This window comes from Macaca thibetana, chromosome 14 (genome assembly GCF_024542745.1).
Source record: "Macaca thibetana thibetana isolate TM-01 chromosome 14, ASM2454274v1, whole genome shotgun sequence".
Taxonomy (NCBI): domain Eukaryota; kingdom Metazoa; phylum Chordata; class Mammalia; order Primates; family Cercopithecidae; genus Macaca; species Macaca thibetana.
Window position 1 is genome coordinate 121,456,953 of NC_065591.1, and position 13,704 is coordinate 121,470,656.

Consider the following 13,704-nt stretch of genomic DNA (forward strand, 5'->3'; position numbering starts at 1 on the left):
TAATTTAAATTTGTTAGCATGTTACAGAACCAGACAATAATGCTGTTAATGAAATGCATAAAAGACAGTTTAACCATAATCCATTTGGTACCTTCTTTGCATTGTGGTCACTGAATAAAGCGTTATACAATCTTTGGTGTTACTTCAGACAGTTATTCATGTTTACCCCAGCATCCATTTGGACAACTTCTTAACCAATAGGTAGAGACATCCGTTGGTATTTTTACATAAGCACAGTTGCCTGAGCCTAAACTAATGAGGGATGACATGACTGGAGTTTAAGGGAGGGAGTGGGAAAGACATATTGCAGTTCTCCATTGTCAGTTAGATTTTGATGTCTCCCTGTCCCTTCCACTGTCACCTCCCCTTTGAGCACCCAGGCAGAACTGATATCATTTGGTTAATAATGGCCACCACCTTTTTCCCCCATAGACTCCTTAGAAAGCCTTTTGATGATAGTCTTCTAGAGTTGCTATTACTTTTTTAAATTAAAAAATAATAGTTTAAAAATAATTTCAAATTTACAGAATGGTTACAAAAATGGCACAGAGTTCCTCTGTGTACCCTTCACCCAGATTTCAGATTTTCCAACTGTTAACATTTGATTAATGTGGTAAAAAATCTTATCCTCCCTTCCCACCACCCCTCACACACATACTTGAGATTTGTTGTTTTTTGAATCATTTGGCAATAAGGCAAACATGATATATTTATGCCTTAATACCACAGTGTGTATTTTTTAAAAACAAGGAAATTATCCTACGTAACCATGGTATAGTCATCAAAAATCAAGATCTTATAGACAATATCTAGTTGATCCAATATCTAATCTACAGACCCTACTCAGGTTTCACCTGTTGTTCTAATAACATCCAGGACCTAATCTAAGATTCCGTGTTGCATATTTCCTTTCCTTTGTGACATTGATTTTTTTTTTTTTTAAACTACAGGCCAGTTCCTTTATAGAAAAGTTTTCAATTAGCAATATTCACGCCTTGGATAAACCTCATTGGCTACAATACTGCCACTGCACAAAGCTCAGTTCCTTTATAGAATGCCTTGCAATTTGTGTTTTTCTGTGATCCTTTTGATGTGTTCATTTTTGAGGGGAGTATCACAGAAGTGTTCTCACTGCATCGTAGTAGGAGTTGTGCGATACCAGTTTGTTTCATCACCTGGCTAAGATGGTGTCCACATTCATTTGCTTTATTTTATACTCATTGTCTGCATTTGGCCAGTGGGGGCCCCTTTATGCTGGTTCCTGTGTCCTTTTAACATGTCCCTATCATTCTTTGAGAACTTTACTTTCTGATACAAAAGATTCTCCAAGTCCGTTCTGTATTTTCCCTACTCCACTCCTGGAGTTTGCTTTAAGACACCGTGGTTTCTTTTAGTGGGGAACGCTATTTTGAAATCCAGATCTGGGCCTTAGATGATTTGTTTTTTGTTTTTGGTAATTTTTGGACACAGATTTGGACAGGTAGTGTTATTGTGATATAAAAACTACGAAAGTTCTGATGTAATATCTACTTTGAAAACAAAACTGGTCTCAGCAGCTTTGAGGTGCTTCCTTCTGCGTTTGTACCTCGGTCTGTTGGCGTAGTTCACTTGTCCATTGCATGTGGTCCTTTTACAAATCTTCTAGCCCTTGAGTTCATGACAGCCATCGACAGTTCACCCTGTTCCTGGTGTGGACCCTTGTGCAAGGAGAATGTTCCACTCGTGTGAGGTAGCATGGATCCTTCACTTCTCTGAACCCTGTTTTCCCTGAAACATACCTTGAGTGACCACCTGGCCTCGTTACATAGGCTGTTTTCTCCCACCTGGGTACAGGTTTTACCAGCTCCCTAAATTACATGGTTTTCCTGTTTGCACCTGGCATGTGCTTTTGTAGTAAATTTATTATTTAATTTTTGTAATTTTTAATTATTTTGGGTACACAGTAGGTGTCTATTTATGGAGTACATGAGGTATTTTGATACAGGCATATAGTGTGTAATAGTCATGTCAGGGTATGTAGTAGATGTACTTATACGCATGGGTGTTGGTGTTGGAGGTTTCCTCAAGTAGGTAAACAGCCTTTGTTATTTATTCTGAAAGGAATTTCAGCAATTCTGAAAAAGCTCTAAAACCTGGATCGCTGCCACAGCACTGCTGGAAAGAAGTAGTAGGAAAGAAAAGCTGAATCACAGGGATGATTAGAAATTGGAGACAAATCCTAACTGCAGCTTAAATGAATATTGTATAGGTTAGGTTTTGCTATGTTGCCATATTCATTGATCAGCAAAAACAATAGAGCTTTATGTTTGTCCCGTGACTTAGGAAATTGTGGCAATTGTATTATACTTCACTGATTAAATTGAGGATGTTACCAGATTGGATATAAACTATTAAAGTGAGAGCAAACCATTTTCAATGTTCTGTAAAACAGAGTAATACTGATCTGCCTAGGTTAATTTTTTTCCCTAGGAGCTTCTGATAAAAAATTGTAGCAAAGGCACAGAGTAGCAATGAAATGATAGAGCGGATGCTGGGATTGAAATGTGTTTCCTCTTTCAGTCTACTTTTTTAAAAGGGGTTTATTTTTCAATAAAAGACGTTTGCATTGGGGGAAGGGGACAAAAGCAATTATTTTCAGTTTCTGTACTAAGTTAACTGTGATTAACATTTTGGGGTATAGATGAAAATTTTTCCTTGGATACACATGGAAATGTATATGCTTTTAAATGTTTTTTCCCTAAATGTGATTATACTACATATGCTCCTCTGTTTATTTTTGAAGTTCTGTTTATTTTTATTTGACATTTTTTGAGCTTTTATTATCATGTGCTACTTTTAGGGGTACGTACATCTTTGAATAAAAGATAAGGTTGGAAAGAAAAAAAGATAAAGTTGGCCTTAAGTAACTAACCTGAAGAAGGGGTTAGAGATACGCAGTGGGTTTGCTTTTGTTTGTTCAATGATTTTAAAAATTATTAAACTGCCATGGAAAAATGTCCATGTTAAATATGCACATAAGCTATGTTTCTTGTAACCCCTTAGTATTCTGTTATATATATGTATTATCATTTAATTAATTCCCTCTTGATGGACCTTTAGGTTTGTTCTAGTTTTTTGATATTAATAACACTAATGAATATTTTAATTCATTTGCCTAGTTATTTCCCTAGGGTGTGTGTGTGTATTTATTTATTTTTTTTTGAGACAGGGTCTCTGTCACCCAGTCTGGAGTGCAGTGGTGCGATCTTGGCTCACTGCAGGCTTTGTCCCGTGTGTGTCCCCCGCCTCCACCCTGCAGCTGAGATTACAGGCATTCGCCACCACGCCTGGCTAATTTTTACTATTTTTAGTAGAGACAGCGTTTCCCCATGTTGGCCAGGCTGGTCTTGAACTCCCGACCTCAAGTGATCCGCCTGCCTCAGCCTCATAAAGTGCTGGGATTACAGGTGTGAGCCACTGCCTCCAGACATCCTTAGGGTATATTTTTAGAACTGGAATTGTTGAATCAAAGAGTACTGTTAAAAATAAAATGTGTGTGTGTATGTGTGTGTGTATATATATATGTGTGTGTGTATATATATATATATTTAGGCCAGGCGTGGTGGCTCATGCCTATAATCACAGCACTTTGGGAGGCTGGTACAGGAGGATCATTTGAGATCAGGAGTTCAAGACCAGCCTGACCAACATGGTGAAACCCCGACTCCACTAAAAATAGTAAAAATTAGCTGGGCATGGTGGTGAACGCCTGTAATGTCAGCTACTCAGGAGGCTGAAGCAGAAGAATTGCTTGAACCTGGGAGGCAGAGGATGCAGTGAGCCGAGACTGCGCCACTGTACTCCAGCCTGGGTGATGGTATGAGACTCCATTTAAAAAAAAAAAGTTAAATTTTAGAATTTAGTTGGTTTTCAAATTCAGTGGTGTTCTTTTTTGATTTTTAGAGATCAGACAGATTGACTCAGTCATGGAATAGCTGGAGATTAGTGGCATTTAATTTTATGGTTTAGCATGGAATTATTTTATTAAATTTTTGGCATTTCCAAAAAGGTTTTGATTTTAAACTTTAATTCTGAAATATTATACCAAGCATCCTGAAGAGATAAAACATAATGTGATGGTTGCTCATATGCTCATCCTCCTGATTGCAGTTCTTCAATGTTCTGTCATGTTTGCTTCATCTCCATCTTTTTTTTTTTGAGACAGAGTCTCTGTTGCCCAGGCTGGAGTGCAGTGGCATGATCTTGGCTCACTGCAACCTCAGCCTCCTGAGTAGCTGGAATTACAGGAGCATGCCACCATGCCTGGCTAATTTTTGTATTTTTAGTAGAGACGGGGTTTCACCATGCTGGCCAGGCTGGTCTCAAACTCAGTTCTTTTGCAACATTTACATGCATCTATAAACAATGTGTTTGTGTTTTAAAATTTACATTAATGGCATCATACTGTACCTGACCTTTCACAACTTGCTTTTACTTTGCATCATTTTTTAGTTTATCCAAGGTGTTGTGTAGATTTAGTTAAAGGTTGTAGTATTTCTGATCGGGCACGGTGGCTCATGCCTGTAATCCCAGCACTTAGGGAGGCCAAGGCAGGTGGATCACAAGGTCAGTAGATCGAGACCATCCTGGCTAACATGGTGAAAACCCGTCTCTCTACTAAAAACACAAAAAATTAGCCAGGTGTGGTGGCACGCACCTGTAGTCCCAGCTACTTGGGAGGCTGAGACAGGAGAATTGCTTGAACCCGGGAGGCAGAGGTTGTAGTGAGCTGAGATTACACCACTGTACTCCAGCCTGGACAACAGAGCGACAACAGATACTCCATCTCAAAAACAAAAACAAACAAAAAAAGTTGTAGTGTTTATATAGAATATAGATTAGTAGTGAAATTGCTGCTTTAAATTTTTTTTGATGTTGCAATTGTACATTTAAAAGTGAGGTTTTACAAATTAAAGTGCATTAAGTGTTGCTTAAAAATAAATTGCTTTATGAGTGTGGTTGTATAGTTCGTATAAAACTAATTACCCAAGACTTGACAGTAACATTAACATCAGTAATGCCTACCAGGTATCAGTTTCTGTTTTTATTTTAAACAACAAACTCAATCGTGGAACAGCAGTTTCTGTTCTAAGCTTTTCTTGTTGTATAGATTATGTCATTTAGTCCCCACAAGATAAAGAAATTGAGGGAGAGAAAGGTTAAGTAACTTGGCTAAGATTACTTTCTTAGTAAATGACAGTGCTGAGATTGAACCCTGGCATTCAACCCTACATATACTTTTCCTTAAGTATACACTTCTGTTGCTTTTTGTCATAAATGAACAAATATAAAAATGGCCTAGTTAATTCAGAATAATCACACTAAACCATGTGAGTTGGTGGTTGGATGTCAGAATTGAAGTGATTTCTACTTAGCTTGAGTATTAGGGTTGTTCGTCCCCGTAGAGGCAGATTCTAGCTTACTATTGGTGTTTTTGCTATTTTTAGGCAGTGATTATAAGTCTAGTTGATTGCTAAAGCCTGTATGCAGGTACTGCCTCCCCTAGAGCCTTTGGGGTCCTCAAGGGTAGCAGTGTGTCAAGCTCACTTTCGCATTCCTGCTTCAGTGTCACATTGAGCTGTTTGATCCCCAAATCCCTGTGCTAGCAGTGCTGAGAAACGCCACTGCCATTTGTAACGCTGTTTTCATGTGGGGGGACTGCTACACTGCTACAGCTTGTTATGTCAGGAGCCCGTCTTCCCATACTTACCACATCAGCAACTCCCTTCCTCTTACCACTGGGGCAATAGAAAGACTGACTTCAGTGCTTGAGCCTGAGGCCCAAGGCAGAGGATCCTGAGAGACCCATCCATGATGGCGAGGCTGGGGTGGGTCTGTATAGACTTCCCACTAGCTGAGCCTAAGCCCTTTCTTAGACCACATTACTTTCTCATGATATTTTCAGGGTTTTCCCCTCTTAACCTCAGAGGTTACCCTGCCTGCTGCATCTTCCTGCCTCTGCTTCCTGCATCTCTCCCTGGGCTAAGCACACTTCTCTCCCTCTCTTTCTCTTCCTCTACACTGTGTGGAGCACATGGCAGATGTACGCGCAGTGCAGATTACTGAGCCTCACCTTACACTGCTGAATCAGAGCCTTGGGGTGACCATCCAGTGATGTGTATATTATATGTTTCTAACCTTTTCTTGTGGCAAGTTACAAACATGGCCAAACGAGACAATGGTACTGTTCACCCTCACGTACTGGTTGCCCAGCTGTGTAACCGTCATCAGTTCATGAGCCACTCTTCCTCCTTCTATAGGCCCACTCCCTCACAACCCTAATTATTTGGAAACAAATCAGATACCACTTTTGTTCCCTGTAAATAAACAGCTATGTGTATCTTTCTCCCAACTTTTTGGGACAAGTTTTAGAAAATGTGATAGTGAATACCTTTATACCCTTTACCTAGATTATCCAATTTTGCCTGATGTTTTTCTCTGTCTGCATCTCATATATATTTTTGTGTTGCTAAACCATTTGAAAATAAGTTGAGCTACCATGACAGTTCATTTCTAAGTATTTCAGCTGGTTTCTCCTAAGAGCCAGGGACATTCTCCTATATATAATGACAATTCAGTTGTCATGTTTGGGAAATTTTCGTGAGTGTCCAACTAGTGTTTTTTATATCTTCCTTTTTAAAAGGATCACATACTACATTTCATCTAGAATCGTTCCCTAGTCTGTCTTTAAAAACAAAAACTTTCATTACAATGATATTTTTTAAGAGTTCATGCCATTTGTTTAACATAACATCCCTGAATTTGGATTTGTCTTATTGTTTCAGCATGATTAGATTCAAATGACATATATTTTGGCAGAAACGCCGTGTAGGTGATATAGTCTTTTGTAGGACGTCACACATACCAGTTTGCTCATTATCAGTATGTTAAATTGGTTATGTTATCTGGCTAAGGTAGTTTTCCAAGGCTTCCCACTGTAAAGGTACCTTTGCCCCTTTGTAATTAATCATTGATTATTCTTACTGGATTCATTTATTACATTGTGTTTTGTCTGAAGTAAGATTCATCTGTACTTCAGTAGAACAGCCAGTTTTAGTTTCTTCGGCGTTTGATTAGAAGAGGTGTGGGCAGAAATACGGAAGTGAGAGCCATGGAGAGAGAGTAGCTGTGTGTGTTTGAGGTGGGCATGGTGGCGATCCTGTTATATTCCCCGTCACGTGTTGCTGTAGCCCTGCAGCGGGGCTGCAGTCGGGGGGCTTTTCAGAGGTCCCTGGCATCATGGCTCTTGACAGATTGGTGAGTTCTTGTGGCTGCTTGGCTAGAACTGTACTGTCCAGTCAGCCTTTGAAGGTATGAGATGTGCACCTGCTCGTATACATTAGACTGCTCCTGGCTGTGTAAACTATCATCACAAACTTCAGTGAGAGGCATTTTCACCTTGAAATCGTGGTCAGATCTACTTTGACAAAGGTTCTCTTTTCCAGTGGGTGAATTTGTAAGTGATGTTCTGCTAGTTCCAGAAAAGTGCCAGTTTTTCCACAAAGAGCGGATGGAGGTGTGCGAGAATCACCAGCACTGGCACACAGTAGTCAAAGAGGTAAGAGAACTGAGCGGGGGAGTCAGCTGTTGTTGTATCTATTAGGAGAGAAGGTAGCAGTTTTCTCCAAATCTCACCATGCTTTTCAGTTACTTTTGTTTCCCCCTTATCTCCTTAAGATTTATAATTAACTTCTGTCTTGTAAGTTAGAAATTTTTGGGAGAGAAGTACGTATTTGTATAGGAGAGTTCAGCATTGACAGTCCAGCTCCTGAAGTTGAGGATGTTAAGGAGGTGGCTGAGCGAGAATATTGTGTGCTGCTGGTGAGGCTCCCAGGAAACCATCCTAACCCTAAGGCCTGCATGGAAATCGCCAGTTATAGAAAATGTGGGTCTGGACATATGCACAGGCAGGATTGCATGCCATCTCACTTTTCTGGTGGTGAGAAATACCCTTTCTTGTCTTCTGTAACATGGTTGGCTCTGCTCTTTTGTCAGTAATCTTCCTTTGATCAAATACTGAAGTAGTGCTTGCACCAGTGATGAATATAAATTAACATTGACCACCTTATCTGGTTTTGGTCATTATTAGAAGAAAAAGTCTCTTTTCCTGACTTGTTTCCACGTTTGGGATTTCAGTATTTTTGGACCAGATCATGTTTCCCGGTTGTAAATTAACATGTATAAATCTTACAATAATATTACAATTTTTTGACAGAAAATTTACATGTTCGTAAGAGACAGCATTGCGAAGTGGTTTGATACGGGTTTATTTTTGATGAGGGTAGAGATCAGAGTATATTTGACTATATTTACTCTGGAATATGTTCTGATATGGTCTGTGGGTTTATTTTAGGCATGTCTGACTCAGGGAATGACCTTATATAGCTACGGCATGCTGCTCCCATGTGGGGTAGACCAGTTCCATGGCACTGAATATGTGTGCTGCCCTCAGACAAAGATTATTGGGTCTGTGTCAAAAGAAGAGGAAGAAGAGGAGGAGGAAGAGGAAGAAGAAGAAGATGAAGAGGAAGACTATGATATTTATAAAAGGTAACTTCTACTTTGAGCTGTGAAGTCATTTTGCCTTTTTGTTAGCCCTTCTGTAAAGATGGCTGCTGGCTGCTAGTCCCTCACTTCTGGATAAGCTGGGCATTCCTTTGTGTTCTGCTAGAGTTGATTAAGCTTACATTTCATTCTAGCCGTCACCAGTCACAGGAATACCTGTGACTTTTGTGTTTACATCATTCTGGGCTGTGTTATTTTCTGCAGGTTACTATGATATTTTTTAAGAGTCCACGCCATTTGTTTAACATAATATTCCTGAATTTGGATTTGTCTTACTGTTTTATCATGATTAGATTCAAATGCTCCCCGTTTGCTGATGTAGCTGGGCTCAGGGTCTTAGTGGCACAGTGAAATGTGCGTTGAGCTTATTTCCTGCCTCTGTTTTTGTGTTTCAGAATAGAGACGGGACTCATTGTTGTGCTTTGCACATAGGAGTTATTAACCTTCCTTTTTTCTATTTTGGCCTTCAGTGAATTTCCTACTGAAGCAGATCTGGAAGATTTCACAGAAGCAGCTGTGGATGAGGATGATGAGGATGAGGAAGAAGGGGAGGAAGTGGTGGAAGACCGAGATTACTACTACGACACCTTTAAAGGAGATGACTACAATGAGGAGAACCCCACTGAACCCAACAGCGATGGCCCCATGTCAGACAAGGAAATTAGTCACGATGTCAAAGGTAACCGCATGTAGAGCCATGGCTTTGGAATCCACATGGCAATTATTCACTTAGACTTTTGCATTGCGTCTGTTACAGGTAAGTCAGTCATAGAAGGAAAGGTGGTATCCCTGCACTGAAGGTGTGTTCAGCTCTTCAGTGCAGTGATGGTGCCGTCTTAACGAAGTGGGCAGGCAGGCACATCCAGGGAGAGGTGTAGGATTGAATTAGAGAACAAGGACTAGAGAGTAAGACAGACAGCATAGTCCGCCCTTCAGCAGGATTCTTCCACGTTCAGCCTAAAATATTCCCTCCCCAAGGGAAGCTCCCCTCTTTGATACCACTCAAGTCCTGGCCTCCTAGAATAGAACTGGCTTGCCTGGTTTTTCTTTTCCTGCGTTTGTTCTAATCTGTAGGCTGCCCTATTTGTCCAGATGTTTTAGTTGGGAGGGTGAAATTTATTGACCTGCTGGTAACAAATTAGGGCCTGCAGTTTTTTTTCATCTTGCCAATTAAAACAAGAAAAGGTTGCAGTAGTTCCAGAGCCAGTAACATGCAGCCTCCTGCTGATTGTATATTTGAAAGCAATTAAGAGCTAAAGAATTATTTAGGACCCAAGTTGGGGGAAATTACTTAACCAGTTGAGAAGTTTATGATTTGCCTTAGAGAACGTAAAAATGGGAAACAAGGCCGGGCGCGGTGGCTCAAGCCTGTAATCCCAGCACTTTGGGAGGCCGAGACGGGCGGATCACAAGGTCAGGAGATTGAGACCATCCAGGCTAACACGGTGAAACCCCGTCTCTACTAAAAAATACAAAAAACTAGCTGGGTGAGGTTGCCGGTGCCTGTAGTCCCAGCTACTCGGGAGGCTGAGGCAGGAGAATGGCATAAACCCAGGAGGTGGAGCTTGCAGTGAGCTGAGATCCGGCCACTGCACTCCAGCCTGGGCGACAGAGGGAGACTGTCTCTCAAAAAAAAAAAAAAAAAAAAAGGGAAACAATTGTCTGTTCTAGGTGCTTTAGTCTTTACTCCGGTATCACCACTTAAAACAGCCTTTCCACTCACATTGTCTCCTGAATAGACAAACGAGGCAGATAACTCCACTGAACAGATGAGAAATGCGAGGCTCTCACAGCTGTGAGACAAAGGGATTGCTCTACGTCAATCTAAACTTAGATCTAGACTCCAGAGGGTGCCAAAAAAAATCCCAGTTCCTAAATGTCTCTACTCCATGGGGAAGCAACTTGTCCTCAGCAAGGCTGGCCTGAGCTGGAGCATTCTGCCAGCCAGGGCCTCTGGGCTCTGTCCTGTCTCAGGCCTCCCCCAGCCCATTCCCCGGCTTGCTGGCCTGTAGCATTTTGAAACATTTGACATCACTGCCTCTGTCCTGCTGACACTCTGACCGTTTTCACACAGCTGTCTGCTCCCAGGAGGCGATGACGGGGCCCTGCCGGGCCGTGATGCCTCGTTGGTACTTCGACCTCTCCAAGGGAAAGTGTGTGCGCTTTATATATGGCGGCTGCGGCGGCAACAGGAACAATTTTGAGTCTGAGGATTATTGTATGGCTGTGTGTAAAGCGATGAGTAAGTCCCGCCTTGCGGGGGTCCTGTGCGGCAGCACCGTCCTGTCCGGCGTCCGTCTCCCCGCCGTCCTCGTGGCTGCATCTGTGTGGTGTCCCTGCCCACTCGGGTGTTTGCTGTCAGTCGTCTTCCCCTCATCTTTGTGCTTTCTAGGTCTAGGCTTTGCTCTCCTTCTGGCAGTGGTAAGCTCAGTTCTCACGTCCTGTGCTCACCGTGTGTCTGGTGGTGCTCGGTGGTGGTGGTGCGCACCCGCCTTGGTATAGCGGGCGGCACGGCCAGGGGCTTGTCCTTTCTCGTCCGGCTTTGGAGTCTGCAGGCCCCGGGCCACTGTAGTGTTGGTGGGGGAAGGCAGCTGTGCCTTGGGCTGGCTCTAGCTCAGAGGCACTGAACGTTCCTGTCTTTGAACTGCCCTGTCTCTGACCCCTGTGATGCATGCCAGCTCACGGGATGCCTGCTCTTGAAAGGAGTGACAATGAAGTACTTTGGGCAGTCTAGAATATTGAAATATCTTGCATAATGCACTCTAGAAGAGAGCTAGCAGCCAAGTGGTAGTGACTCACCGTGTTGCTTCAATATTGTGCAACCGGGTCACACAGCTTTAGGAAGTGAGAGGATTTCAGTTGGTGTGTGCTTTGGTGTGACGGGAAGGTCAGTGGTTCAGTTGAGTTGGGTTTATGCTGGACGTTGGTAGGAAGAGTTTCTACCAAGAGTTTCCCTTTTCTCCATGGCTACTCCTTTTTCTCGTTAAGAGCTTCAGTCTCTCACCTTGCAGCACTAACCTACACATTAGGAAGATCCTCAGGCCAGACCGTTTTTCTTGGTTCCTACTCTGAAATTTGTTGGAATAATAATTTGCTATGAAGGATTTGGCTATAGCTCTGATGGATTTTCATTCAAATCTCTTCATGTTCCCTCTTCCTTCCTTCTACCAAAAGATCTTTCACATCTTAATGTAATACGGCAATGCTTTGAGTGCTTCCCTTCCAACTCCAGGAAAGCTGATTTATTCTGTAACAGTTGAAAGGTGAAATAAAAAGAGTCCTTAGGGAACCTTGGTGAATAAACCTTGCGTTTTCAGGAAAGATTCAGAAATAGAAATTATTGTGAGACTTACTACTTTGTAAAACTTGGGTTGAAGCCTGAGGAATCCCAGTGAGTGTGGAGGTGGTGATCTCTACCTCAAGGGTCAGCTAGGAAGTGCTGTGAGACATGATGGAGTGGCAGGTCTGTAAAACTGTTTGCTGTGGCTTGGATAAGATTTGCCTCGGAGAAGCAGTGTTCATGCTCTGTGGGGCCTCTGCCTGGAGGGCTTTGCAGGTTGAGAAGCATCAGGTTTCCTTCCAGTGGGAACGTTTTTGTTCTTCTTTGAAGGGGCTGAGGCTGGCGGATGTGCCGGCTTCGTGATCACGTGTGTGATTCCACAGGGACCCAGGGTGTCTTCAGAAAAAAGCCTTTCAGCCCACTGTCCTCTCCACTCTGGTCCCAGGGAGGGTGGAAGCAGCCTGTGTTTGCTGTTATCTTTATCCAGTCCAGCTGTATGAACCAAAGGCTCCGTCTCCAGCGCTCAGGCCTTTACAGCACAGGCACGTGTCGCTGATCCGCACGATGGACTGCAGCGCTTGAAATTCTCCTTCACTGAGCCTCCGAGTGCCTTGGGGAATGGCGTTTACTAAGTTATAGATTCTCATTTAGTTAATCTGAAAGTGGGATATTGACATCCTTTTAAAACTTACATAGGGCTCATATTCTTCATGACTTTAGTTGTCATTTTTAGTTCTATTAAACAAAGGGGCAAATAAAAGATGCTTCCGACAGAAAAAGTTGAACTGGCTGGCTAATTTTTAGCTCTATTCATCAATTATACAGTTGTTTTAATGTATTAAAATGATGCAATTCTAGAAATTAGGTGAATTTGCTTCTGAATTAAAAATCGGTTGAATCTTGGCATTCACTCTCCACTTAGCTCTGAAATTGTGTCATAATCTACCAAGCAAGTCCACCCCAGCTTGGGAAATCTTGTATGAATTAGGCTAGTAAGGGTTACCTTAGGTATGTCTTGAGAGGCTAGCTGAGTAAACTTGCCATCTTAGTCGTTTCCCTTATCAGGCTAAATTCCATCGTGCAGGCACTCACTTGCTTGGGCCCTATAAGAGATTATGCCCATCCAGCAGGCAGGGGTGCTCCAATAGACCTGTGCTCTGGGGAACACTTGGGAAGCCCTATTGGTCAGTGTCATGGATCAAAAAGCCCTATCTTCATATCGGTGAAAGGTGTCCTTGTCAAATAGAGCAACTTAGTTTTACCTTTGTTGGTTCTGTCACTTTGGTGGCGCTGAGAGTCCTTCAGTGATACTGAAAACTCAAAACTACAGCTGGCGTGATTGGGACTTTCTCTACCCAGCGTGTATGCAAAGAACATTCAGTTGAGCCTGTTTTCCATTGTAAATTAAGACTCAAAGATAGCCAGAAGAGCGGAGGTCCCTGAGTAATAAATTTCTTCAAAAATAGGGAATTGCATAAAAGTGCCTCTACAGGGTCTGATTTCTGCGCTTGTCTCTGTTCAGATGCTCAGTTATGATGAATAAAGTAGCTATTGTTTAGGTTTCCAGGGTTCGAGCACTGAAGGGAAGGTATAGAAGAAACCACCTCTTTTTCGGCCCTGAGGTCTTAAGTAGATGCCTCATTGGTGCTGTAGCTGCCAATAAATTGCTGTATTAGCATGGTCTGACATGGTTGATGGATGTTGTGTAAGGAAGATTGCCCACTGTAATCTAACCAAGTGAAGTCTTGGCAGATAGCAGCGCCCTGCACTTAGAGAATGCCACAAAACAATTTGAGTCCGTTCTGCAGGTCCTGAGCTGG

The 13,704-nt window shown here is 42.3% G+C and overlaps 1 protein-coding gene and 1 pseudogene across 4 annotated transcripts in view; one reads left to right on the top strand and one right to left on the bottom strand.

Annotated features, from left to right (window-relative positions):
• Positions 1–13,704, top strand: part of APLP2 (amyloid beta precursor like protein 2) — a 726,249-nt gene that overhangs the window by 694,440 nt on the left and 18,105 nt on the right. For 2 of the 4 annotated variants that reach the window (XM_050755954.1, XM_050755956.1), the window contains 4 exons: positions 7,485–7,597; positions 8,393–8,589; positions 9,075–9,283; positions 10,679–10,846. In XM_050755954.1, the coding sequence (XP_050611911.1) occupies positions 7,485–7,597; positions 8,393–8,589; positions 9,075–9,283; positions 10,679–10,846 (687 nt within the window). The remainder of the gene's footprint in view (positions 1–7,484; positions 7,598–8,392; positions 8,590–9,074; positions 9,284–10,678; positions 10,847–13,704) is intronic. The other 2 variants (XM_050755957.1, XM_050755958.1) reach the window with 1 other exon arrangement.
• LOC126936771 (uncharacterized) lies at positions 958–1,039 on the bottom strand (annotated as a pseudogene).